Raw genomic sequence first — 26,003 nt, forward strand, 5'->3', positions numbered from 1 at the left:
ACTGCTGGGTCATCTACTCCTGTCAATGGCAGGGCTGGTGCAGCCCTGCCATTGACACTGTAATTAGGAATGATTCTTATTGTGAAGATAGATTCAGCCACTAGCCGGCAGGGGGTGCAGAGGTGCCCGCCTGTCCTCCAGTAGTTGCCCGGCGTATGTGGTGGTTGGTGGACACTTGTTGTTTTGTTGACTTGGCTTGCGTGATGGGGGGACCCCTTTCCCCCGTTTTGCAGGCTCATTTGGTGGGCCTGGAATATACTGAACGGGCCCATTACCCAACTGTGGAATTAGTAATGTATGATATGCTGCATGTCTCCGTGGCGGCGATCAATGGTGTGGAATTGGTGTCTTCGCATCAGGCTATTGTGAAATTTGCACATGGGGACGACTACAGGAAGTTTCTATGCAGAGTTTGATACTTATGAGTCTGCAGGTGTCGATGGGGTGGTATCCAGGGCGGCAATGTCGCCTCTGACAGTGGTGGACGGGGTTCACGTGCCTGCTGCTGCCGCCGGTGACAATGTCTCTCCGTTAACCTCTGTTTCTTCTCCTGCAGGGGGTTCCCTGCAGTGCCGGGTGGTCCCTCCTCCTGTGGTGGGTGGCACGGAAGGTGATGTGGGCCGGGGCCTTATGGTGGTCCTTAGGAATGATATCCGTCGCGGAGATTCTGTGCCGGTGCCCGACCCTGTGGCTATTGTTCCAGATATGGCCCCTGTGGTGTTACCCCCTGATGTGCCTCCTCCTGTGGTGCAGCCCGCTGCGGACGTGTCTGGCGAGGTTGACCAGGATGGCCGGCCTGTTGGTGAAGATGTTTTCGACGAAATACTTACTAGCGAGACACCCTAACAGTGGGAGCGGGTGTTGACGATCCCTCTGTGCCCGTCTATTATTTGGGTACCTCGTGTATGTGTCTTTATGTCCGGGGTTCCAGAATTCATGGCGCGTCCTAGTGCGCCTGTCCATCCTGGTACGGAGTGTCTTTGGGAAGCCTTCTGTCTCCGGTTTCCGGTGACGGATTTTCCGGAGAAGTATGAGTAGGTGTGACGTTGCTTGCTCTCGTCTCCCGTTTGTTATGTCTGCTGTGGGTTCGTCGTGAGTATAGTTGTGGGCCTTGAGTTTGTTTATGTTCTGTGTTTTGTACTTTCTATCCACTGGGTCCCAGCGCGTTTTGGTATACTCCATACTGACCTTGTGGATCAACTAGTGACGCCTTAAACACCGCGTACCGCCCTACGGAGCGGCGAGTCTCTCCAACATACCCCCTTCTGTTCTCGTCACAGCTTCTCTCTCTTCGGCTGAACGCAATGAGCACTTTTGAAACTCTTATTATTCTCCACATACACGCATCTCCCAACATCTGTACTGGTTCAGTCATCGGGAGGTCGAACCCTTCATGCAAACTGCACCTACTATCAAAAAGAAGAAGTAATTAGGAATAATGCCTTTCAATGCAGAAATGAAGTAAAAGCACAAATTGAGAACTATGCCTTTTCAACACAAGCAGAGCTAACTGCCATTGTTGTGGCGTTAAGATTCCTTGAACGAAACACTAACGGTGCAGTCAACTGCACTGATTCAAAAGCAGCACTACAAAGCCTTAGTAAAAATCGAGCAGAAAATGTTGTGATAGTCGCTGAAATCAAGAGAGTTGTGAGAGTACTAACCAATCAGGGAAGCGTCGTCAAATTTATGTGGATCCCCTCCCATGTTGGAATATGTGGAAATGATTGAGAAATGCTGGCTACTGAAGGCGCTGAAGGAGACCATATTGAATACTTCATACCCAAGACTCCTCTACAAATTTGGGGTATAGTCAGGCAACATCACCGTGACAAGGTAACTGAGGAAACGAGGATAGAAGAACAAATCAGTGAACCTGTACGCTGGTACAACATGGTTGCTGCTGGCAATCCCACACATAATGGACGAAGAGGAGGTGGCCGCGGCGGTGATTCGGAATGGAAACAACAGTTGAGCAGAGCAGTTGTAGAATCTATGGTGCGGGTGATGAACACCGCCTTGACACCTGAAAGAATGTGAACATCTAAGAATCATTAGAAATATGTATATAATAATAAACCCCACATTGTTTGAGCTAGGAAAACACTATTTGTCAAACATAGATACTGGTCTTAAGAGATTTCCCCAATTTGCTCTCGCAAGATAACGTAAGATTTTAAAGGTTGACAATGCTAATATTCTTGTTTGAGGAGCTGTTCACTCGAGACAGTTAAGCAAGTCCCAGCTGTGTCTGGGTACAAGTGACAGGATGAACAACCCATCGGTTTTTTTTCCTATTGGGGAGTGTTGTACATGCTGCTATGGCGTTATGTCTACTCACAGGATGAGTGGCGCTGCCCAATAAACTCGCCCTTTGGGGCCAAATTTGAATTTTGTTTAATGGCGTCAGAGCCCCGCCGCCTCCTTCTACCTCGGGAATCAAGGAGAAAACTCTCCTCTATTATTTACTCATTGAGAGTTTAAAGACTACTATCCTTATATAAATTCAAATTAACGATAAAAAATCAATTAATTCTTTTAAGAATGAGTTAATTTCTTATATAATTTAAGTGAAATGATAGACATCAAACTTAGTTCCCAAATTGATTGTTAAAGTGCTTGACACAGTAATCAGGCGGGACGGGGCGGCCTCTAGGATGGCGCCGCTCTCTATAACTACTCATTTCTAAATTGTTTGTTAATTTGTCAGTTAGATCTGAAGAGAGTAACGCATTAAGGTTCCTGTTAATATTTTATAATTGAAGGTTGTGCTAATACACATTTCTCACAAACATAGCATATATGATACGTTAACCCTAACTTGAAGTATGTCAACTGTACCACACACTCTGTCGACACTAACACACACACACACACACATATATATATATATATATATATATATATATATATATATATATATATATATATATATATATATATATATGTCGTACCTAGTAGCCAGAATGCACTTTTTGGCCTATTATTCAAGGCCCGATTTGCCTAATAAGCCAAGTTTTCCTGAATTAATACATTTTCTCTATTTTTTTTTCTTATGAATGATAAAGCTACCCATTTCATTATGTATGAAGTCAATTTTTTTTTATTGGTGTTAAAATTACCGTAGATATACGACCGAAACTAACCAACCCTACCTAACCTAACCTAACCTATCTTTATAGGTTAGGTTAGGTTAGGTAGCCGAAAAAGTTAGGTTAGGTTAGGTTAGGTAGGTTAGGTAGTCGAAAAACAATTAATTCATGAAAACTTGGCTTATTAGGCAAATCTGGCCTTGCATAGTAGGCTGAGAAGTGCGTTCTGGCTACTAGGTACGACATATATATATATATATATATATATATATATATATATATATATATATATATATATATATATATATATATATATATATATATATATGTCGTACCTAGTAGCCAGAACGCACTTCTCAGCCTACTATGCAAGGCCCGATTTGCCTAATAAGCCAAGTTTTCACGAATTAATATTTTTTCGACGACCTAACCTACCTAACCTAACCTAACCTAACTTTTTCTGCTACCTAACTTAACCTAACCTATAAAGATAGGTTAGGTTAGGTTAGGTAGGGTTGGTTAGGTTCGGTCATATATCTACGTTAATTTTAACTCCAATAAAAAAAAAATGACCTCATACATAATGAAATGGGTAGCTTTATCATTTCATAACAAAAAAATTAGAGAAAATATAATAATTCAGGAAAACTTGGCTTATTAGGCAAATCGGGCCTTGCATAGTAGGCTGAGAAGTGCGTTCTGGCTACTAGGTACGACATATATATATATATATATATATATATATATATATATATATATATATATATATATATATATATATATATATATATATATATATATATATATATAAATTGCAAGACATGAAGAAGTCAACGACATCATCAAGAGGAGCCTCGCCACAGCCCGCTGCCCGGCACAAAGAGAACCACACTTATCCAGACCTAACGACCCTCAGAAGCGCCCAGATGGGGTCACCTTGCTACCTTGGAAGGATGGTAAGCATGTGGTATGGGACTACACGTGCGCTGCCACACTGGCCAGTACCTACCTCCACTACAGCACACGTGAAAGCGGTGGTGCTGCTTCTTTCAGGGAATCGCAGAAAATTATTAAATACAGAGGTCTAGCACACTGCTACAGCTTTGTTCCGATCGGCTCGGAGACCCTCGGTTCGTGGGGAAAATGTGCATTGAAGTTCCTGAAGGAATTGGGGGACAAATTGATCAGCGCTTCAAAAGACCAGAGAGCAAAAAGTTTCTTGTTCCAGCGCCTCAGTGTTGCGATTCAGAGGGGAAATGCCTGTTGCGTCTTGGGCACTAGTCCAACTTCAGAGGAATTCGAAGAAGTGTTTGACTTGCAACAATGATCGAACCCGTCTGTGACATTCATCAATGTTTCCCATTGTTGTGTTTTTCAAGAGATCCATAACCTTTAATCACCTTTTTGCATTATTATTTTTGTATCAACCCATGTATATCTAGAAGGTTCAAATTTAATGTGTATAGAAAACCTACCAACGTGGGGTGGTTTGTTCATTATTATTCGAATCATCATTGTAAAGTTAAACAGGCAGTATTTTCAGGAATGTTTCTTCTAGCTTTGAGGGTATGCAGCCCTGAGTTTTTTGATGAAGAGATAGCTAAAATATATGAAACTGGGAAGAGTTTACAGTACCCTAAGATGTTTTTGGATTGTTCGTTTGGGAAAGCTAAACGTACGTTTTATAATAATGTCTCCAAAGCGAAACCAGAAAATAGAAACTCATTGGTGGTATCTTATGCGATGGGATTTGAGAAACTTTCCCCAGTTTTTAAGAACCTTAATATCAATTTGGTGTTCACTAATAATAGGATAAAGTCTAATTTAATAAGAAACTCCCCTGGTACAACAGGTTGTGTGTATTCGATTCCCTGCAATGATTGTGAGTCTGTGTACCTTGGACAAACAGGAAAATCCTTACAATTACGTATGTCCCAACATGCTTATAGTATAAGAACTGGCCAAACGTCTAATGCTTTGTATCTACATACAAGTTTGTGTGAACACACTATTAATTGGGATGGGGCGAAAAGCATTGCCAATTGCAATGGCTTTGTGGAACGGAATTTAATTGAGTCTGCGCTAATTAGTCAATGTCCAAATCTTCTCAATGTTAGTACTGGTATGTACAAACTTGACCCAGTTTTAAGTTACAATATTGCACAACAGTTTAAGGAAAAACTCTGAAAGGGAGGCTTACAATGTCTCATTACAATTTTATATTCATTTATTGTGTGTTCATGAGGCTTTTCTTTAATCTTATTCCTTATTCTCTGACCGCTTAATCCTTTTTGACCTCTCCTGTTTCTGGTAATCCTTTCCCTAGAGATGGGTTGGTCAGGTTCCTTGATGCTGGCCTGTATCCACTCTCTCTTCCTCTAGTCAGTCTGATGTTGACAACGGCTTTAACAGGCCGAAACGTTCATCTCTCTTTCACATTTCTTTGTGGTTTTTCCGCATATATATATATATATATATATATATATATATATATATATATATATATATATATATATATATATATATATATATATATATATATATATATATGTCGTACCTAATAGCCAGAACGCACTTCTCCGCCTACTATGCAAGGCCCGATTTGCCTAATAAGCCAAGTTTTCATGAATTAATTGTTTTTCGACTACCTAACCAACCTAACCTAACCTAACTTACCTTTTTCAGCTCCCTAACCTAACCTAACCTATAAAGATAGGTTAGGTTAGGTTAGGTAGGGATGGTTAGGTTCGGTCATATATCTACGTTAATTTTAACTCCAATAAAAAAATTTGACCTCAAACATAATGAAATGGGTAGCTTTATCATTTCATAAGAAAAAAAAATGAGAAAATATAATAATTCATGAAAACTTGGCTTATTATGCAAATTGGGCCTTGAATAGTAGGCTGAGAAGTGAGTTCTGGCTACTAGGTACGACATATATATATATATATATATATATATATATATATATATATATATATATATATATATATATATATATATATATATATATATATATATATATATATATATATATATATATATATATAATGAAGGTGAAAACATGGGGGGATACATAAGGGATAAACATAGGGGCTGCAGAAGGCTTATTGGCCCATACGAGGCATCTCCTATCTAAACACAAAGATTAATCCAGTGTAATTGGCCTGTTATGTTGGACATTGTCTTCTGTGTTGGCATCGATATGTTCTTGTCTTGTCCTTACTCTCATGGTGGGTAGAGTAAATAGTTCCGTGATTTGGGTGTTCATGGTAGGTCGCTCTATTCTTATGTGAATTACCTCAAGAATTTGTAATCTTCTTGAATCTTGGGTTTTGTCTATTATGCAAGTATTCTTGTTCAACATTTCTCTTGTTAGAGTAATGTCATGGGCTTGTTTCATGTGATTCCTAGGGGCACCAGATTGAAGATGGCATGTCAAACGCCTCGTCAGCTTGGTCGACGTCATACCTATGTACTTACATTGAAGGTTACATCCTTCGTGGGGGCAAGTGTACATGTATACAACGCTTGACTGCTGTAGAGGGTTCTCCGTCGGCTTCGGGCTGTTTTTGATAAGGAGTTCGGAAGTCTTCTTGGTAAGTCGTATATATATATATATATATATACACTTGTTGTTCTTTGTAGCAGCAACAATAACAACATCAACAACAACAACAACAAGGAAGGAATTATCAGGGGAAAGCGCCAAGCCATTACCACTATATAACACTGGAAAGGGATCAGGATAAGGATTTAGGATGGGACAGGGGGGAGAAGGAATGGTCCCCAACCACTTAGACAGTCGGGGACTGAACGCTGACCTGCATGAAGCGAGACCATCCAGCCCAAAGAGGAAAAACAGAGCATTAGGAGGAGAGCAGCAACCACACCACACACCACCACACCACACAGCACCACACAACACACCACCACACACTACCACACCACACACCACCACACCACCACACCACACACCACACACCACCACACCACACACCACACACCACCACACCACACACCACCACACCACACACCACCACACCACACACCACCACACAACACACCACCACACACTACCACACCACACACCACCACACCACCACACCACACACCACACACTACCACACCACCACACAACACCATAACTCGACCAAAATTACAAAATCTCACAAGACTTACACAGTTCCAAGTCTCGCCCAAATTACAGCCCCGCTAAACTAACCCTTACAGGGGAAACGTACACACCCCATTGCTTAACACGCCTTGTGGGGAATCGAACCATTATTCCCTAGTTTCTGAGGCGATTGTGGAGAGCAAGAGTGGCCATTGAGGCAGTAATGTGCCGAGTAAAGCATGGGTCATGAGATAATTCCAGGGAGCTGTTGTGTCTAGCGGGCTCATTGAGCGTTCTGCTCCACACACACACACACACATACACACACACACACTCACACACACACACACACTAATGCCAGGCACTCCATTGTTAGTCCATTGTTAAGAGAATATCAACAACCTGTGTTCAGGGAATGTGGCTCTTTCTTTATTTATTTTCTTTTATATGTTGTGTTAATTAATATACATATACGTGCAGGGTTTAAAGACTATTACATGTCTTCAGTTATGTTGAGGACTGATGAGTGTGACGAGGGACTTGACATGGGGTGCCATAGTGACAGCGTTGACATGGGCACCATAGTGACAGTGTTGACATGGGTGCCATAGTGACAGTGTTGACATGGGCACCATAGTAACAGTGTTGATATGGGTGCCATAGTGACAGTGTTGACATGGGTGCCATAAGGACAATACCATAGTTCCACCTAGAGTAGTGGTACTTCTGGTACTTTATTAACTCTTAAACAGAAGGACTTCCGCAAAAATGGAGACATCTTTCTAGAATAATATAAAGTTAGTAAACATTCGTGAAACACTTAAGTTGCTTTTATGAAGACTGTAGTTGTATCTCAGAGGCAAGAATATAGTCGGAAAAATCTGTCTCCAGTTTATTGAGACATTTCTTATTTCTGTCCTTGTTACTGCGATGTCCAGCATAAAAGCTGGTCACCCTGGTGTGCTGGGTCACCCTGGTACACTGGGTCACCCTGGTACACTGGGTCACCCTGGTGTGCTGGGTCACCCTGGTACATTGGGTCACCCTGGAACACTGGGTCATCCTGGTACACTGGGTCATCCTGGTACACTGGGTCACCCTGGTACACTGGGTCACCCTGGTGTGCTGGGTCACCCTGGTACATTGGGTCACCCTGGAACACTGGGTCACCCTGGTGTGGTGGGTCACCCTGGTACATTGGGTCACCCTGGAACACTGGGTCATCCTGGTACACTGGGTCACCCTGGTACACTGGGTCACCCTGGAACACTGGGTTACCCTGGTGTGCTGGGTCACCCTGGTACACTGGGTCACCAAGGTACACTGGGTCACCCTGGTACACTGGGTCACCCTGGTACACTGGGTCACCCTGGTACACTGGGTCACCCTGGTACACTGGGTTACCCTGGTGTGCTGGGTCACCCTGGTACACTGGGTCACCCTGGTACACTGGGTTACCCTGGTACACTGGGTCACCCTGGTACACTGGGTTACCCTGGTGTGCTGGGTCACCCTGGTACACTGGGTCACCCTGGTACATTGGGTCACCCTGGAACACTGGGTCATCCTGGTACACTGGGTCACCCTGGTACACTGGGTCACCCTGGTACACTGGGTTACCCTGGTGTGATGGGTCACCCTGGTACACTGGGTCACCCTGGTACATTGGGTCACCCTGGTGTGGTGGGTCACCCTGGTACATTGGGTCACCCTGGAACACTGGGTCACCCTGGTACACTGGGTCACCCTGGTACACTGGGTCACCCTGGTACACTGGGTCACCCTGGTACACTGGGTCACCCTGGTACACTGGGTCACCCTGGTACACTGGGTCACCCTGGTACACTGGGTCACCCTGGAACACTGGGTCATCCTGGTACACTGGGTCACCCTGGTACACTGGGTCACCCTGGAACACTGGGTTACCCTGGTGTGCTGGGTCACCCTGGTACACTGGGTCACACTTGTACACTGGGTCACCCTGGTGTGCTGGGTCACCCTGGTACACTGGGTCACCCTGGTACACTGGGTCACCCTGGTGTGGTGGGTCACCCTGGTACATTGGGTCACCCTGGAACACTGGGTCATCCTGGTACACTGGGTCACCCTGGTACACTGGGTCACCCTGGAACACTGGGTTACCCTGGTGTGCTGGGTCACCCTGGTACACTGGGTCACACTTGTACACTGGGTCACCCTGGTGTGCTGGGTCACCCTGGTACACTGGGTCACCCTGGTACACTGGGTCACCCTGGTACACTGGGGTCACCCTGGTGTGCTGGGTCACCCTGGTACACTGGGTCACCCTGGTGTGGTGGGTCACCCTGGTACACTGGGTCACCCTGGTACACTGGGTCACCCTGGTACACTGGGGTCACCCTGGTGTGCTGGGTCACCCTGGTACACTGGGTCACCCTGGTACACTGGGTCACCCTGGTACACTGGGTCACTCTGGTACACTGGGTCACCCTGGTGTGGTGGGTCACCCTGGTACACAGGGTCACCCTGGTACACTGGGTCACCTTGGTACACTTGGTCATCCTGGTACACTGGGTCACCCTGGTACACTGGGTCACCCTGGTACACTGGGGTCACCCTGGTGTGCTGGGTCACCCTGGTACACTGGGTCACCCTGGTACACTGGTTCACCCTGGTACACTGGGTCACCCTGGTACACTGGGTCACTCTGGTACACTGGGTCACCCTGGTGTGCTGGGTCACCCTGGTACACTGTGTCACCCTGGTACACTGGGTCACCCTGGTACACTGGGTCACCCTGGTACACTGGGTCATCCTGGTACACTGGGTCACCCTGGTACACTGGGTCACCCTGGTACACTGGGGTCACCCTGGTGTGCTGGGTCACCCTGGTACACTGGGTCATCCTGGTACATTGGGTCACCCTGGTACACTGGGTCACCCTGGTACACTGGGTCACCTTGGTACACTGGGTCACCCTGGTACACTGGGTCACCCTGGTACACTGGGTCACCTTGGTACACTGGGTCACCCTGGTACACTGGGTCACCCTGGTACACTGGGTCATCCTGGTACACTGGGTCACCTTGGTACACTGGGTCACCCTGGTACACTGGGTCACCCTGGTACACTGGGTCACCCTGGTACACTGGGTCACCCTGGTACACTGGGTCACCCTGGTACACTGGGTCACCCTGGTACACTGGGTCACCCTGGTACACTGGGTCACCCTGGTACACTGGGTCACTCTGGTGTGCTGGGTCACCCTGGTACACTTTGTCACCAAGGTACACTGGGTCACCCTGGTACACTGGGTCACCCTGGTACACTGGGGTCACCCTGGTACACTGGGTCACCCTGGTACACTGGGTCACCCTGGTACACTGGGTCACCCTGGTACACTGGGTCACCCTGGTGTGGTGGGTCACCCTGGTACACTGGGGTCACCCTGGTACACTGGGTCACCCTGGTACACTGGGTCACCCTGGTACACTGGGGTCACCCTGGTGTGGTGGGTCACCCTGGTACACTGGGTCACCCTGGTACACTGGGTCACCCTGGTACACTGGGTCACCCTGGTGTGCTGGGTCACCCTGGTACACTGGGTCACCCTGGGTCACCCTGGTACACTGGGTCACCCTGGTATAATGGGTCACCCTGGTACACTGGGTCACCCTGGGTCACCCTGGTACACTGGGTCACCCTGGTATAATGGGTCACCCTGGTACACTGGGTCATCCTGATACACTGGGTCACCCTGGTACACTGGGTCACCCTGGTACACTGGGTCATCCTGATACACTGGGTCACCCTGGTACACTGGGTCATCCTGATACACTGGGTCACCCTGGCACACTGGGTCACCCTGATCCACTTGGTCACCCTGATACACTGGGTCATCCTGATACACTGGGTCACCCTGGTACACTGGGTCACCCTGGTACACTGGGTCATCCTGATACACTGGGTCACCCTGGTACACTGGTTCACCCTGGTACACTGGGTCACCCTGGTACACTGGGTCACTCTGGTGTGCTGGGTCACCCTGGTACACTTTGTCACCAAGGTACACTGGGTCACCCTGGTACACTGGGTCACCCTGGTACACTGGGGTCACCCTGGTACACTGGGTCACCCTGGTACACTGGGTCACCCTGGTACACTGGGTCACCCTGGCACACTGGGTCACCCTGGTACACTGGGTCACCCTGGTACACTGGGTCACCCTGGTGTGGTGGGTCACCCTGGTACACTGGGGTCACCCTGGTACACTGGGTCACCCTGGTACACTGGGTCACCCTGGTACACTGGGGTCACGCTGGTGTGGTGGGTCACCCTGGTACACTGGGTCACCCTGGTACACTGGGTCACCCTGGTACACTGGGTCACCCTGGTGTGCTGGGTCACCCTGGTACACTGGGTCACCCTGGGTCACCCTGGTACACTGGGTCACCCTGGTATAATGGGTCACCCTGGTACACTGGGTCACCCTGGGTCACCCTGGTACACTGGGTCACCCTGGTATAATGGGTCACCCTGGTACACTGGGTCATCCTGATACACTGGGTCACCCTGGTACACTGGGTCACCCTGGTACACTGGGTCATCCTGATACACTGGGTCACCCTGGTACACTGGGTCATCCTGATACACTGGGTCACCCTGGCACACTGGGTCACCCTGATCCACTTGGTCACCCTGATACACTGGGTCATCCTGATACACTGGGTCACCCTGGTACACTGGGTCACCCTGGTACACTGGGTCATCCTGATACACTGGGTCACCCTGGTACACTGGGTCACCCTGGTACACTGGGTCACCCTGGTACACTGGGTCATCCTGATACACTGGGTCACCCTGGTACACTGGGTCACCCTGGAGCGCTCAATTGACCATGTGGAGGTCTTGACCGCTACACCGCGACATGGTCAAAAGCGGTGCCCGGGAGTACCCTGCAGCACAGGTTCGACTCCTCTTTACGGCTCCTTCTGAATTTCTTATTGATGCATCACGGTAATGTGATTTATTTGGGTATGGATTTGATCATTTCAGTCACATCTATACTTGCTAATGCTCGTATTATTGCTGCCAGTGTCATTGTCCTTACACTTCTGTTATTGGGGAAGCTTCTGTTGTTGGTGAAGCTTCTGTTATTGGTGAAGCTTGTGTTGTTGGTGAAGCTTCTGTTATTGGTGAAGCTTCTGTTGTTGGTGAAGCTTCTGTTATTGGTGAAGCTTGTGTTGTTGGTGAAGCTTCTGTTATTGGTGAAGCTTGTGTTGTTGGTGAAGCTTCTGTTATTGGTGAAGCTTGTGTTGTTGGTGAAGCTTCTGTTGTTGGTGAAGCTTCTGTTATTGGTGAAGCTTGTGTTGTTGGTGAAGCTTCTGTTGTTGGTGAAGCTTCTGTTATTGGTGAAGCTTCTGTTGTTGGTGAAGCTTCTGTTGTTGGTGAAGCTTCTGTTATTGGTGAAGCTTCTGTTATTGGTGAAGCTTCTGTTGTTGGTGAAGCTTCTGTTATTGGGGAAGCTTCTGTTATTGGGGAAGCTTCTGTTGTTGGTGAAGCTTCTGTTGTTGGTGAAGCTTCTGTTGTTGGTGAAGCTTCTGTTATTGGTGAAGCTTCTATTACTGTTGAAGCTTTTGTTGTTGGTGAAGCTTCTGTTGTTGGTGAAGCTTCAGTTACTGTTGAAGCTTTTGTTGTTGGTGAAGCTTCTGTTACTGGTGAAGCTTCTGTTATTGGTGAAGCTTCTGTTGTTGGTGAAGCTTCTGTTGTTAGTGAAGCTTCTGTTATTGGTGAAGCTTCTGTTGTTGGTGAAGCTTCTGTTATTGGTGAAGCTTCTGTTGTTGGTGAAGCTTCTGTTGTTAGTGAAGCTTCTGTTACTGATGAAGCTTCTGTTATTGGTGAAGCTTCTGTTGTTGGTGAAGCCTCTGTTATTGGTGAAGCTTCTGTTATTGGTGAAGCTTTTGTTGTTGGTGAAGCTTCTGTTATTGGTGAAGCTTCTGTTGTTGGTGAAGCTTCTGTTGTTAGTGAAGCTTCTGTTATTGGTGAAGCTTCTGTTGTTGGTGAAGCTTCTGTTATTGGTGAAGCTTCTGTTACTGTTGAAGCTTCTGCTACTGTTGAAGCTTCTGTTATTGGTGAAGCTTCTGTTATTGGTGAAGCTTCTGTTATTGGTGAAGCTTGTGTTGACTCCCTCTTTTCACCACCACCCAAACTCCGTCACCTAATCACCGTTAAATCCCCCCCATCTACCACAATTATGACTCCACTACCACTCCATCATCATAACCACCACTTACACCCAATTACCACTATATCTAACCCCTCCTCACCCCCCCACCATCCCCCCCAACACACCACCTCCAAAATCTTTTAGAATTACTTCACCTTCTCATTAACATTATAATTGCTTTTCATTAGCGAGAGCAATTTGGCCAGGGCCATTTATCGAGGGGGATCTACACGGTAATGGCCCTTAAAGCCACCACAACACGGCTCATTAGCGACACCCGCGTCTGAACGCTGTCTGACACTGTCACGCGGCCCGGGCCACTCTCTCCCCTGTGGCCCGGGCCACTCTCTCCCCTGTGGCCCGGGCCACACTCCCCCCTGTCGCCTGGGCCACTCTCCCCCCTGTGGCCTGGGCCACTCTCCCCCGACCCCTCTCTCTTCAACTCGCCACGTAACTTAACTTATTCTACGCTAACTTACTTTACAACGAGTGTTTATGAGGCATCTCGCCGGCGTGAGGCTTGGTGGTTGGGTGGCTTGAAGCGTTGGGGGTGGAGGAGGACTGTATATATATGTATGCTTATTGTTCTGTCTGTGGGAGTGAGACTCAGCTCTAGAGCCCCGTCTCACTGCTACTGTGCCTGGTGCATTTGTATCCTGGCGCTTCGCTGCTCTGTCGTTCTTGCTCTTGAATCCGTGAATGATCGGCGCTTCTTCCACCTTTGGTTAAGTTTCTTTTCTCTTGTTTACAACTATCACTATATAAAAGTACTTGTGTGTGATACAGCTCTTTTCTCTGGCACAGTTGTGTTTGTCTGGCACAGCTGCGTTTATTATTTATTATTTAACTAACCCTGGCCTTCTCAGTCGATGGGGTTCACGTTTTCTGAGAGTCTGCTGGAGTAAGTGACGTGATTTTCGACGTCTTGGGAGTTAAATAGAAGAAGTAATCGGATTCCAGGTACTCCGAAATAAAAGGGTTGTGGTGAAGTTTACCGAGGTTGTGTACGTCAGAAACTAATTTTTTTAAACATATGAAGTGAAGGATGTAAAATGAATCAATGGGAATGTTCTGTACATGTCAACAATTTATGTTAGACCACCTATGTTGCGGTGGGGGATGCACCGTTTGAACTGCCGAATGACCATCTGAGGTGCATACTTGAACGTTATGGTCAGGTGGTGAAGGTGTAATGTCCAGGGTTGGTCTTCTGTAGGAAAACAAGCGTTACTGCAACTGAACAGAGTGAGGTTGGAAGCGTGAGAACGAGTACAGCGTTGCTAAAATATAATGAATTCATAACATGTAATCTGCCGGCTGGTTTTAACAGATCTAAGTTGGTGATTTAGTCGTGTACTAAACAGATTATTCTATTTATATATACATATGTCTTTGTAAAGAGAGGTGGAGGAAGCACAGTTGTCAGCTTGACAGTTACTATTCGACATGTGGCCCCCAACGGTGCCTGAAGGAGGAACCTGAATTTCAATTCTTACCTGGCGGTCTGGGCTGGAGGGAGTTTTTGTGTATACTGCACGAATTCCTTAGCAGGTAAGTCCTGGTATATAATTTGTTACCGGCCACCACTTTATATATATATATATATATATATATATATATATATATATATATATATATATATATATATATATGTGAGAAAGCTGCATGAACGCGCAAGCCATATATCACTAAGAACTCTTTGACCCGGCCAGGATTCGAACCCATGCCGTCCAGGATCACCCCTAAACGTACACAGTACCGTGACCACCGCACTAATGATCGTTTATAAGGATTGGTCAGTCTTGGCTCTTATTAACTATTGGTGCGGTGGTCACGGTACTGTGTACGTTTAGGGGTGATCCTGGACGGCATGGGTTCGAATCCTGGCCGGGTCAAAGAGTTCTTAGTGATATATGGCTTGCGCGTTCATGCAGCTTTCTCACACACACACATATATATATATATATATATATATATATATATATATATATATATATATATATATATATACTGCCGTTATGTAGATGACATATTCGTAATAGTAAAAGACTCAGATGAACTAATTGACCTAAAAAGACACCTAGAGAGAGAGTCAGTACTCCGATTTACACATGAAAATTGTGAAAATAACAGTCTGCCATTCTTGGATGTACTAATAACAAAAACAGGAACCTCTTTAAGCACCAACGTATATACCAAGCCCACCAACATAGGATTATGCCTGAACGGTAGAAGTGAGTGCCCCCAAAGATACAAAGCCAGTGTTCTCAATGCTTATATTCGTCGAGCGCTTACCCACTGCTCTGAATGGAGCAACGTGAGTAGAGAGTTTGAAAGAGTAACTCAGGTATTGGTGAACAACGGATATAGCAACGCGGAAATAAACGCTGCTATAAGAAGACACTTGGACCGTTGGTATAATTCAGAACCTAGAACAGAAACCACAACACCCCCAATAAAATTATATTACAAATCAACCATGCACAGTGAACATATAAAAGAGGAAAGAATAATGAAAGAAATAATCCGTAAAGGAGTAAAAAGCACTACTCCTAACCAAAACATAAACCTGATAATATTCTACAAAACCAAGAAGACTTCCGAACTCCTTATCAAAAACAGCCCGAAGCCGACGGAGAACCCTCTACAGCAGTCAAGCGTTGTATACATGTACACTTGCCCCCACGAAGGATGTAACCTTCAATGTAAGTACATAGGTATGACGTCGAACAAGCTGACGAGGCGTTTGACATGCCATCTTCAATCTGGTGCCCCTAGGAATCACATGAGACAAGCCCATGACATTACTCTAACAAGAGAAATGTTGAACAAGAATACTTGCATAATAGACAAAACCCAAGATTCAAGAAGATTACAAATTCTTGAGGCAATTCACATAAGAATAGAGCGACCTACCATGAACACCCAAATCACGGAACTATTTACTCTACCCACCATGAGAGTAAGGACAAGACAAGAACATATCGATGCCAACACAGAAGACAATGTCCAACATAACAGGCCAATTACACTGGATTAATCTTTGTGTTTAGATAGGAGATGCCTCGTATGGGCCAATAAGCCTTCTGCAGCCCCTATGTTTATCCCTTATGTATCCCCCCATGTTTTCACCTTCATTGTATTATCACCTGACCTAATGCGGGTATAAAATCAACTAGTATTGTAAGATCTGTTCACTTGAGAATGAACCATGGAGGTTCGAAACGTCGTGCAAATTATACAAATAAGTGTAATACACTCTATAGTAAATCACTTCTTTTCTTCACCTTAAAAGTACGAAAATGAGTTTTGGAGAACTCCTATTTCAATTAAGCCCTGATGCTAAGAAAATAGTTAGAGGGATAGAAGCCCTAAACCAGAAAATAATAAATACAGAATATGCGGTCATATTCAATGAAACATGTTTGAAAGAAAACCTGCTGCCAGTATATATATATATATATATATATATATATATATATATATATATATATATATATATATATATATATATATATATATATATATATATATATATATATATATATATATATATATATGTTTACCAGTTGCAACTTCAAGAGTACTCCAACGTGATTGTGAATAGTTGCAATAAACTTGGAGAAGATATTTTGTCTTGGGGGTTTACAAGGGGGAGGGGGGATAAGGATATTTACAATGTTCTTCCATCAGTAGAGTTTGGGTCTTGCCTAGAATGTCTTGGTTGTAAATCTTTATCTCTATCAAAGGGGAGATTCTGATATTAGTATAAATGTCAACAGTTAATGCCCAATGTTATATTATGGGCGGGTTGTCTTTGTGAAAATAGAAATAAATAATTACACACACTTGTTCCTCTCCTGCGTACCATGTGTAGGGTTCTCACTGCTCTCCTTCAACAGGGTAATTGGGAACACTTCCCCCCTGGGGGCCCGGGCTAAGCTACCCGGGTGGGACTATTAGTTTATATTGTGTTATAATAAGTAAGCCCTTCAATACGGCCGCTGGGAGTGATTTACTGGTAGTTCACAACTAGTATTATTATTATAATACATTCCTCCCGCCCCCCACAGCACAACCACTTGGGCTGGACGGTAGAACGATTGTCTCGCTTCATGCTGGTCGGCGTTCAATCCCCGATCGTTCAAAGTGGTTGGGCACCATTCCTTCCCCCCACCGTCCCATCCCAGATCCTCATGCTGACCCCTTCCAAGTGTTATATAGTGGTAATGGCTTGGTGCTTTCTCCTGATAGTTCCCTTCCCTTCCCGCTACCACATAACAGGAGATTCGAATAAATTGTCATTCGTAAGGACCGGTGAAGGAGCTGAGATGGGATGAGAACAGAAACAAAAATGGTTGTCAATAAGTATATAATTTTATCTGTATAAGTGGTGGGTCTGTTACGGCCCTACTGGGACGCAACCGGGTTCTTTTCTGATGTTAGTAGAGTTTGGGAATCCTGCCCCAAGTTAGTAGAGGCTTTCAAGGGGTGTGTTCCGTAATGCAAGGTAAATTAAAGGGGGAGGGATACAAATGTTCTGATTTATATATATATTCTACCACCAAAAATAAATATATAACAGTCACACGGGGTTTATAAATACACTATAATATACAGAGTTGTCTTCCTCTGAAGACACTGGATGCTCCACGGTGCACACTTTGGGTAGCCCTGGTTCCTTCTTGCATGGCCCACGATGAATCCTATATGATTCTCTTGGCAAATCTACCCTGGCCACAGGCCAGCCAAATCACAGTCCCACTGGGTGCTCCGTCGTGGAGGCCTTCAACCACAATCCAGCCTGTAGCTGGCAGGTACCGATCAGCTCCGCTGTGTAGGCCACTCCACGACCGATACTAGGGTTGCGAGCCCTAGGCAGGAGCCTCGTGTGATCCCGCTGATCACTCTCCTCACTAAGCACCACAGTGGCTAGTCTCTTCCACCAGCCTGCCCCGGATAAGGCGATTCCTGATACTGCCACGTCACAGGCAGGCTAATACTCTCAACAGAGTTCGTCCGGGGGTGACTCACAACTTCTTCAGAGCAAACTCGTGGAGAGACCTTGGCTGCCTTGGGTAGACTGATCCATCGTCCAAGACAGCAGTCCCAGGTCGACTCTGTAATCAGGTACGTCATTAGTACTGGGGACGCTCTAGGGAACCTCACTTACAGGCTTAGACACAAACGTCCACCTCTCTGCTCCATAGATGGCGTTCACTGTCTAAGCGCCACCTCACCAGAGGTCAGCAGCGGCTATGTTACGAGCTGATTAAGACGGGAATCCAGCACCTGTGGCCGGTATATCCCGTCCTCATTAGATGGCGTCGTCCATTTGGAGGGGGTTTCGGGAGCGGACTCACAGATGGCGTTGACGTTACTGCTCCGTGCTACGACGCTGGACTCGGGTGCGTAACAGGGTCGGACGCCACAAATTCTGTATTCTGGGCAACCGAGGACATGTTTTATATGTGAGCATTCAAGTCATCTGGTCGCTGCTTGCATTACTGCGATGGTGGACCAGGTGGAAGTGGTCCGGTAGAAACATTTCCCGCCATTGCAAAATGTGGATGTTGATTGCATGCTGGAACAGGATGCTGCTGTGTCGGAACCAGCAGAGTGGCAGTGAGTGCAGCTGTGGTTACTGCTGTCGGCGAATCGAATAGGGAGCCGAGCGGACAGCATTCTGGACTTGTGATCCTGTAGTCCCGGGTTCGATCCCAGGCACCGGCGAGAAACAATGGACAGAGTTTCTTTCACCCTATACCCCTGTTACCTAGCAGTAAAATAGGTACCTGGGTGTTAGTCAGCTGTCACGGGCTGCTTCCTGGGGGTGGAGGCCTGGTCGAGGACCGGGTCGCGGGGACACTAAAAGCCCCGAAATCATCTCAAGATAACCTCAAGAAGGGTCTTTTGGACCTCTATGTGATTTTAATTTAGCATGTTGACCGCATTGTATCTGTTCATCTTATATATAATTTTTTTGTTCCATGTTCCTTAAGTGGCTTTGTAATATAGTTTGTGAACTGGTGTTTGGAGTGAGTGCTAGTGTGTTATCAGTTTTTTAATACATAATTATGTTATTTTAACAATGAAGATAAAAAAAAAAAAATAGGTAGACATGTATGATGGGGCTTGGTCGTTGGAGTTCTAAATCCCACTGCGAACTTAGAAGAGGCTTTGATTCTGGTGGTTCAGTTCCATACGACTCTCGGGGTGACATACTGTCAATCTAATGAGTAGACGGGGGGGGGGGGGGAGGTTGCGTAACTCAAAATTTCAAATCTTAGGATGTTTGCCCTACATATAACCTATTAGAGTCTTTACAAGGTATTTTGTAAATGACACAATTATCACTACGAAGACTTTCAAACTAGTAGTTTTCCAACAGTATTTTCGTAATTAAACAATACATGTATATCAAAAGGTTTCAAGGGCTTGACAATATTTTCGAGCCCAGAAAAATATGGTAAACGTAACACATTTTCTGGGGTCGATTTTCTACCTGCATATATTATTATAATATGTAAGACGTGCTTTGCTACGGCAAACTTCCAAAAAATTCAGAGGATGACAAAGCTTAAGACCAATAGAATCAATATTCTATTTATTCTGTGTTGCTTATTAGGATTTCTCTGGTGATGGTCTGGTTGTGAGAAGAGTTCGAGCTTGGGTTCGAATCCTGGCCGGGCCAAAGAGTTCTTAGTGCTATATATATTATATATAATATATATATATATATATATATATATATATATATATATATATATATATATATATATATATATATATATATATATATATATGCAATATGCTCAGTTGCATATTGTCCTGGGGACCATTCAGGCTTGTTCGCATATATATATATATATATATATATATATATATATATATATATATATATATATATATATATATATATATATATATATATATTAGTATATTTTGGTAGCAGTCTTTCCTGTAGACATATATTATTAAATATGACCGAAAAAGTAAGATTAATAATTCTAACACGAATTTTCTCAATCTTTCGTACATTACACTTCACTGTTGGAGGTAAATCAAAAATCACTTCTCCAAAATTCATTTTTATTTCTAGTCTGACGCGACACGGGCGCGTTTCGTAAAACTTATTACATTTTCAAAGACTTCACAAATACACAACTGATTAGAACTTACGTCTCTCTGATATTATATCTACATTTGAGTGAGGTGGGAAGGATGATGTGGCATTAACACAAGACAGAACAGGGGATATTAATAGGGTATTAAAAGTATCAACACAAGACAGAACAGAAACAATGGGTATTGAATAGAAGTGTTTGTAGAAAGCCTATTGGTCCATATTTCTTGATGCTTCTATATTGGAGCGGAGTCTTGAGGTGGGTAGAATATAGTTGTGCAATAATTGGCTGTTGATTGCTGGTGTTGACTTCTTGATGTGTAGTGCCTCGCAAACGTCAAGCCGCCTGCTATCGCTGTATCTATCGATGATTTCTGTGTTGTTTACTAGGATTTCTCTGGCGATGGTTTGGTTATGGGAAGAGATTATATGTTCCTTAATGGAGCCCTGTTGCTTATGCATCGTTAAACGCCTAGAAAGAGATGTTGTTGTCTTGCCTATATACTGGGTTTTTTGGAGCTTACAGTCCCCAAGTGGGCATTTGAAGGCATAGACGACGTTAGTCTCTTTTAAAGCGTTCTGTTTTGTGTCTGGAGAGTTTCTCATGAGTAGGCTGGCCGTTTTTCTGGTTTTATAGTAAATCGTCAGTTGTATCCTCTGATTTTTGTCTGTAGGGATAACGTTTCTATTAACAATATCTTTCAGGACCCTTTCCTCCGTTTTATGAGCTGTGGAAAAGAAGTTCCTGTAAAATAGTCTAATAGGGGGTATAGGTGTTGTGTTAGTTGTCTCTTCAGAGGTTGCATGGCTTTTCACTTTCCTTCTTATGATGTCTTCGATGAAACCATTGGAGAAGCCGTTATTGACTAGAACCTGCCTTACCCTACAAGAGTTCTTCGTCGACTTGCTTCCATTCTGAGCTGTGGCTGAGAGCACGGTCGACGTATGCGTTAACAACACTCCTCTTGTACCTGTCGGGGCAGTCGCTGTTGGCATTTAGGCACATTCCTATGTTTGTTTCCTTCGTGTAGACTGCAGTGTGGAAACCTCCGCCCTTTTCCATGACTGTTACATCTAGAAAAGGCAGCTTCCCATCCTTTTCCGTCTCGTAAGTGAAACGCAGCACGGAACTCTGCTCAAATGCCTCCTTCAGCTCCTGCAGATGTCTGACATCAGGTACCTGTGTAAAAATGTCGTCAACATACCTGCAGTATATGGCCGGTTTCAAGTTCATGTCGACTAAGACTTTTTGCTCGATGGTACCCATGTAGAAGTTTGCAAACAGGACACCTAGGGGAGACCCCATAGCGACCCCATCTACTTGCTTATACATGTGCCCATCCGGGCTCAAGAAGGGTGCCTCTTTAGTACAAGCTTGGAGTAGTTTCCTCAGAATACTTTCTGGCATGTCAAGAGGAGTACAGGCTGGATCACGATACACTCTGTCGGCTATCATTCCGATGGTCTCGTCCACAGGTACGTTGGTAAACAGCGATTCTACGTCCAACGAGGCTCTTATCCCTGTGGCCCGTGTGCCCCGCAGTAAGTCCACAAATTCCTTTGGAGACTTCAGGCTGAAGGCGCAAGGAACATAAGGAGTCAGCAGGCCGTTGAGTCGCTTTGCCAGTCTGTACGTGGGTGTGGGTATCTGGCTAATGATTGGCCGAAGTGGGTTTCCAGGCTTGTGCGTCTTGACATTTCCATACGCATATCCAGGTTTATATTCCCCAATGATCTTTGGCAGGTGGAGTCCGGATTTCTTGGCGTTCACAGTTTTGATCAGTTTGTTGACCTTTGCTTTTAATTCGGCTGTAGTGTCCTTCGTTACCCTTTGGAACTTAGTTTGGTCAGAGAGTATGATGTTCATTTTCGCCAGATATTCGTCTTTTTTAAGAATGACATATATTGGCGACTTGTCACCTCTCCTGACAACTATCTCCTTGTTCTCACGAAGGCTTTTAGCTGCCGCTTTAAGCTCGGGGGACAGTATGGTGCTTCTGTAGTTGCCTCGATTCTTTCCTCCTTCTGCAATAAGTTCTGCTTGTAAGGTATCTTTGGTAGTGACCTTCTTTTGTGTCTCGAGGTCGTTTCCACACTGCAGTCTACACGAAGGAAACAAACATAGGAATGTGCCTAAATGCCAACAGCGACTGCCCCGACAGGTACAAGAGGAGTGTTGTTAACGCATACGTCGACCGTGCTCTCAGCCACAGCTCAGAATGGAAGCAAGTCGACGAAGAACTCTGTAGGGCAAGGCAGGTTCTAGTCAATAACGGCTTCTCCAATGGTTTCATCGAAGACATCATAAGAAGGAAAGTGAAAAGCCATGCAACCTCTGAAGAGACAACTAACACAACACCTATACCCCCTATTAGACTATTTTACAGGAACTTCTTTTCCACAGCTCATAAAACGGAGGAAAGGGTCCTGAAAGATATTGTTAATAGAAACGTTATCCCTACAGACAAAAATCAGAGGATACAACTGACGATTTACTATAAAACCAGAAAAACGGCCAGCCTACTCATGAGAAACTCTCCAGACACAAAACAGAACGCTTTAAAAGAGACTAACGTCGTCTATGCCTTCAAATGCCCACTTGGGGACTGTAAGCTCCAGAAAACCCAGTATATAGGCAAGACAACAACATCTCTTTCTAGGCGTTTAACGATGCATAAGCAACAGGGCTCCATTAAGGAACATATAATCTCTTCCCATAACCAAACCATCGCCAGAGAAATCCTAGTAAACAACACAGAAATCATCGATAGATACAGCGATAGCAAGCGGCTTGACGTTTGCGAGGCACTACACATCAAGAAGTCAACACCAGCAATCAACAGCCAATTATTGCACAACTATATTCTACCCACCTCAAGACTCCGCTCCAATATAGAAGCATCAAGAAATATGGACCAATAGGCTTTCTACAAACACTTCTATTCAATACCCATTGTTTCTGTTCTGTCTTGTGTTGATACTTTTAATACCCTATTAATATCCCCTGTTCTGTCTTGTGTTAATGCCACATCATCCTTCCCACCTCACTCAAATGTAGATATAATATCAGAGAGACGTAAGTTCTAATCAGTTGTGTATTTGTGAAGTCTTTGAAAATGTAATAAGTTTTACGAAACGCGCCCGTGTCGCGTCAGACTAGAAATAAAAATGAATTTTGGAGAAGTGATTTTTGATTTACCTCCAACAGTGAAGTGTAATGTACGAAAGATTGAGAAAATTCGTGTTAGAATTATTAATCTTACTTTTTCGGTCATATTTAATAATATATATATATATATATATATATGTATATATATTTTAATATAATTTAATATGGTATATACATAAGTTTTCTCCCCCTTAATATAATGAAGATTTTATTATAACTTTCTAACGTTCCTCATTATCAAAATATTTGGAAGAAAAACTTCTCAACATTTTTCATAAAGTGAGGATTAATTACGTGCGGAATATTAGGAGCCAATAAAGGAGACTTGTGGTGTTAAAAACTAGATGAAGCTTCGAGCCCTCATCTTGCCCATGGCTGCACATGCTCCGTGCCTGCACATGCTCCGTGCCTGCACATGCTCCGTGCCTTCACATGCTCAGTGCTGCACATGCTCAGTGCTTGCAAATGCTCCGTGCCTGCACATGCTCAGTGCCTGCACATGCTCAGTGCCTGCACATGCTCAGTGCCTGCACATGCTCCGTGCCTGCACATGCTCAGTGCCTGCACATGCTCCGTGCCTGCTCATGCTCAGTGCCTGCACATGCTCCGTGCCTGCACATGCTCCGTGCCCGCACATGCTCAGTGCCTGCACATGCTCTGTGCCTGCACATGCTCTGTGCCTGCACATGCTCAGTGCCTGCACATGTTCAGTGCTGCACATGCTCAGTGCCTGCACATGCTCAGTTCCTGCACATGTTCAGTGCTGCACATGCTCCGTGCCCGCACATGCTCAGTGCCTGCACATGCTCCGTACCTTCACATGCTCAGTGCTGCACATGCTCAGTGCCTGCACATGCTCCGTACCCGCATATGCTCAGTGCCTGCACATGCTCCGTGCCTGCACATGCTCCGTGCCTGCACATGCTCCGTGCCTGCACATGCTCTGTGCCTGCACATGATCCGTGCCTGCACATGCTCAGTGCCTGCACATGCTCCGTGCCTGCACATGCTCCGTGCCTGCACATGCTCCGTGCCTGCACATGCTCAGTGCCTGCACATGCTCAGTGCCTGCACATGCTCAGTGCCTGCACATGCTCCGTGCCTGCACATGCTCAGTGCCTGCACATGCTCCGTGCCTGCACATACTCCGTGCCTGCACATGCTCAGTGCCTGCACATGTTCAGTGCTGCACATGCTCAGTGCCTGCACATGCTCAGTGCCTGCACATGCTCAGTGCCTGCACATGCTCAGTGCCTGCACATACTCCGTGCCTGCATATGCTCAGTGCCTGCACATTCTCAGTGCCTGCACATGTTCAGTGCTGCACATGTTCAGTGCTGCACATGCTCAGTGCCTGCACATACTCCGTGCCTGCACATGCTCAGTGCCTGCACATGTTCAGTGCTGCACATGCTCAGTGCCTGCACATGCTCAGTGCCTGCACATGCTCAGTGCCTGCACATGCTCAGTGCCTGCACATGCTCCGTGCCTGCACATGCTACGATTCTACTGTTGCCTACCAATCGTTACTTTTGTCTTTGGCTGGTGTGTGTGTGTGTGTGTGTGTGTGTGTGTGTGTGTGTGTGTGTGTGTGTGTGTGTGTGTGTGTGTGTGTGTGTGTGTGTGTGTGTGTGTGTGTGTGTGTGTAATTACCTAAGTGTAGTTACAGGAAGAAGGCTAAGCTCGTGGTGTCCCGTCTTCCCAGCACTCTTTGTCGTATAACACTTTAAAAGTACCGACGGTTTTGGCCTCCACCACCTTCTCACTTAACTTGTTCCAACCGTCTACCACTCTGTTTGCAAAAGGAAAATGTATAATATCTTTTCGGCACTTATGTTTCCTTAGCTTGAATCTGTGTCCTCTTGTCCTTGACGTTGCCGGTTTCAGGAATTCCTCTTTGTCAATTTGGTCAATTTCCGTTATTATTTTGTAAGTGGTGATCATATCTCCTTTTTTTCTTCTATCTTGTAGTTTTGGCATACTCTTGCCTATCTTTATAACTCTTGTTTTTTTCAGATCTGGAAGGCAGTTTGTAGCATGTCTTTGAACCTTTTCCAGTTTATTGATATGCTTCTTGAGATTTGGGCACCATACAACTGCAGCAGATTCCAATTTTACTCTCATAAAAGTCATGAACAGTTTCTTTACTTTTTCATCATTCATGTAATTAAACGCGATTCTGAAGTTGGAAAGCGCAGCGTGTGCTCCTCGCACAATGACCTTTATGTGTTCCTCTGGAGGCATTATACTCTCCAGAAGCACCTATAGATCTCTCTCTCTCTTTGTTAGAG

The 26,003-nt window shown here is 45.2% G+C and overlaps 2 protein-coding genes across 2 annotated transcripts; both read right to left on the bottom strand.

The window, feature by feature from the left end:
• Positions 1 to 8,134: 8,134 nt before the first annotated feature.
• On the bottom strand, positions 8,135 to 10,005 carry LOC123764142 (collagen alpha-1(IV) chain-like). The gene is made up of 2 exons (XM_045751696.1): positions 9,591 to 10,005; positions 8,135 to 9,453 (listed from the first exon to the last, which is right to left on the bottom strand). The coding sequence occupies exons 1-2, from the start codon at positions 10,003 to 10,005 to the stop codon at positions 8,135 to 8,137; spliced, it is 1,734 nt and encodes a 577-aa protein (XP_045607652.1).
• Positions 10,006 to 10,037: 32 nt separating this feature from the next.
• LOC123764141 (collagen alpha-2(IX) chain-like) lies at positions 10,038 to 11,960 on the bottom strand. Its single transcript, XM_045751695.1, has 3 exons — positions 11,617 to 11,960; positions 10,876 to 11,417; positions 10,038 to 10,519 (listed from the first exon to the last, which is right to left on the bottom strand). The coding sequence occupies exons 1-3, from the start codon at positions 11,958 to 11,960 to the stop codon at positions 10,038 to 10,040; spliced, it is 1,368 nt and encodes a 455-aa protein (XP_045607651.1).
• Positions 11,961 to 26,003: the final 14,043 nt, after the last annotated feature.

This window comes from Procambarus clarkii, chromosome 23, assembly GCF_040958095.1.
Source record: "Procambarus clarkii isolate CNS0578487 chromosome 23, FALCON_Pclarkii_2.0, whole genome shotgun sequence".
Lineage (NCBI taxonomy): Eukaryota > Metazoa > Arthropoda > Malacostraca > Decapoda > Cambaridae > Procambarus > Procambarus clarkii.